Source organism: Branchiostoma floridae, chromosome 2 (assembly GCF_000003815.2).
Source record: "Branchiostoma floridae strain S238N-H82 chromosome 2, Bfl_VNyyK, whole genome shotgun sequence".
In the NCBI taxonomy this organism is placed as follows: domain Eukaryota; kingdom Metazoa; phylum Chordata; class Leptocardii; order Amphioxiformes; family Branchiostomatidae; genus Branchiostoma; species Branchiostoma floridae.
Window position 1 is genome coordinate 29,389,749 of NC_049980.1, and position 3,038 is coordinate 29,392,786.

Genomic DNA, 3,038 nt, shown 5'->3' on the forward strand with positions numbered 1-3,038 from the left:
ACGGACACTGCGAAATTGCTATACAATATGTCAAAGGTAAAGGCCTCGAAAAAGAAAACAGTCCTTGACTGGACCATTCTTTTGATTTGCATAATAACGTCCAGACGGGTTTTAATAATAATAATAATCACCAGGTGTATTTTGCCGGCCAGTAGGTACCCATTATGAGTAATGAGGCTGATTAACGTGGTCGAGGCACCTCCTCGAGCACGGGACCCCCGTTTTACGTCCCTCCCGGATTTGTGGGCCTTTACCTTTGACATATTACCTAGAATCCCTCTCACCGCACATGCGCCCTGGTCTCTGTAAAAGGGCTTATACTGATTCAAACAGGACCTTACCTCCCTGTGCAGAGCATGCAGCTCACTGTAGCGTTTCTCCAGAGTGTGTCGCCGACCTGCAGCACACACCTCGATCACAAACACCTGGACAGGTGGGCACAGGTAAACCATGGGACAGGTGAGCACAGGTAAACCATGGGACAGGTGGGCACAGGTAAATCATGGGGCAGGTGAGCACAGGTAAACCATGGGACAGGTGGGCACAGGTAAATCATGGGGCAGGTGGGCACAGGTAAACCATGGGACAGGTGAGCACAGGTAAACCATGGGACAGGTGGGCACAGGTAAATCATGGGGCAGGTGGGCACAGGTAAACCATGGGACAGGTGAGCACAGGTAAACCATGGGACAGGTGGGCACAGGTAAACCATGGGACAGGTGGGCACAGGTAAATCATGGGACAGGTGGGCACAGGTAAACCATGGGACAGGTGGGCAGGTGAGCACAGGTGAACCTGGTAAACCATGGGACAGGTGGGCACAGGTAAACCATGGGACAGGTGAGCACAGGTAAACCATGGGACTGGTGGGCACAGGTAAACCATGGGACAGGTAGGAACAGTAAAATCAAATGTGCACACCTCCATTTCATGCAGATAAATCATTTATACCTTATCTATTTTCATCTTTATCTATCTATCTATTTGCAAACTCATGCACGAATGTAAACTTCAAGGGAACACACAGATATAATAACTTATGAATATACATGTTGAATAGCTTGAAAAGGTACAAGAACGTCTAGGCTATAGCAGTAATAGATAATTTTCTACATAACGTTAATTTTGGGGGGGGGGTTCTAATGAATGGACGTCCCACGCGTATTTAATTGATCACATGCGAGTTTTGACTCCAGTAGAAATGTAGTGTTTTGGGGACGTTTTAGCGAAACACCTCGGGCTGTTCATGACGAGCCCAGTCCTTCATATATAACGTCCTTGCGCGGACTATGAACATCTGCGTTGTCGTTGTTGAAACGTCTGCAGCGTAACGCCCCCCTCCCCATCAACAACTTGAACTCACGTCTGTCAGGAATTTAAAAAAAAAATACAATGGTCTTACCGTGTACGCTTTCTCGTCAGCCGCCTCTATCTGTTTAAACTGCGGTATTGATACATCGATCATATTTTACCGTACGAAGCGTGTGAGCATCTAGAGAAAAAGAAATAAAGAAGTTGGTCATTTTTTCGACCACACCGCAGCCATATTGGATTCTTCTGTATTGCATAAAAGCGCCTCCTTGCTATTGGACTTCGAACTACAGAAGATAGTGAGTCTTCGCGTATTCGAAGGAAAAATTCAATAATAGTACTTTCTTTGACATATTCTTTTAGGAAAAGTAGGAACGGGTAACAGATAAAATGACAATTGTCTTTAAAGATTATTGTTAAATATAATCCCAAACAATTCCTTTCCAACTTCAAGAAACACTGTCTGGGGCAAATGAATCAACGGTTAATAGACGACCACTGTGTCGCTTGTGGAACCTCTAAAGCAGTATGGATCCTATGAATATCTTTTACAGACTTTCTATCTAATTAACAATTTAACTGAATACGTCTTTGATATCTAGCATTTGTTCGGTATGGGTGAGGGGCCGTCCATTCAGAATTGTATGCAGCCAGCGATGTCCCTCTCAACCTACTATCTACCATTCCAGAGCCATAAGTGAGTTAACCTTTACAGTGTATGTGGAAGTACTGTAACGACGATGTACAGACCGCTACATTTTGAGTGGTTCGTTTATCTAATCAGCCGCCTTTTATCCATCCCACCCTTTAAATTCGACCTCCCCCCACTAGTAAATGATGACAAACTACCGATGGGTAAGATCCCAAAGCGTCCTTTATTCAGTGGTCTTCTACTCAAGAGTGTCGGAAAATTTCCTCGCTTATTCAATTCCTGCCCTCCTATATTTTATTTATATAGATTGTGTGGGTTCTTGGAGCACCAAGCGACCGTTGAAATCATTTCAGCAGCGGCCTTCAGGGATCAGAGCGGCCTATTTAGCCCGTAATAACGCCGACAGGGTAATGGGTCTTACGTGTAGGCAGGATAAGTACCTTATTCAATATGTCAGTGAGCTTTCAACCCCGGGGTCAGCCCTACTCTATCCTAATGTCACCTAATTTCGTCTATCTGCCCACAATTATCCCCCCTCGGAAACATTTAATCTGATCCGGACCGAGGAATTACTCGGTGTCACGACACGGCGGGGCGGGCCCACCTTTTCTCCTCCTCTCTCACCGATCTAACAACCAAGGTCGCCCCCGGTCTTGTTCGGACGTTTGTAATACTATTACGTCCGCCGTCCACTCGATATTGGGCTGGTATCGACACAAAAGACGAAGTCCCCCGGCAATTGCCGTTTCCTTGTACTCAGTAACATGATATCGTCGGCGCCTGACATTAATGGACACTGAGGAACACGGAATGGACATCTTCCATAACAAGCCTTCGTTAGTCTTACTATTAATTTACGTTAGTGACCAATAAGGCAATAGAGCGCCACTTAAACCCGCCATTTGACATTTTGTGTGCTTGCAGGTCCATTAGCTTTAACCATTTAAGTAAGGAGGACAGCCAGATCTGCCATCCTCTGGGACTACTTAGATGGAACAAATGGGGGATAAAATACTACAAATTATCAGGAAATGAAGAAGACTAACTAACTAACGTCCACAAATACGAAAATGCC

At 45.2% G+C, this 3,038-nt stretch overlaps 1 protein-coding gene across 1 annotated transcript in view; it reads right to left on the bottom strand.

Annotated features, from left to right (window-relative positions):
• Positions 1-1,575, bottom strand: part of LOC118410287 (sorting nexin-24-like) — a 9,131-nt gene extending 7,556 nt beyond the window's left edge. The window contains exons 1-2 of the mRNA XM_035811849.1: positions 1,403-1,575; positions 342-425 (exon numbers count right to left, since the gene is read on the bottom strand). Of these exons, the coding sequence (XP_035667742.1) occupies positions 342-425; positions 1,403-1,465 (147 nt within the window). The 5' untranslated portion in view covers positions 1,466-1,575. The remainder of the gene's footprint in view (positions 1-341; positions 426-1,402) is intronic.
• Positions 1,576-3,038: the final 1,463 nt, after the last annotated feature.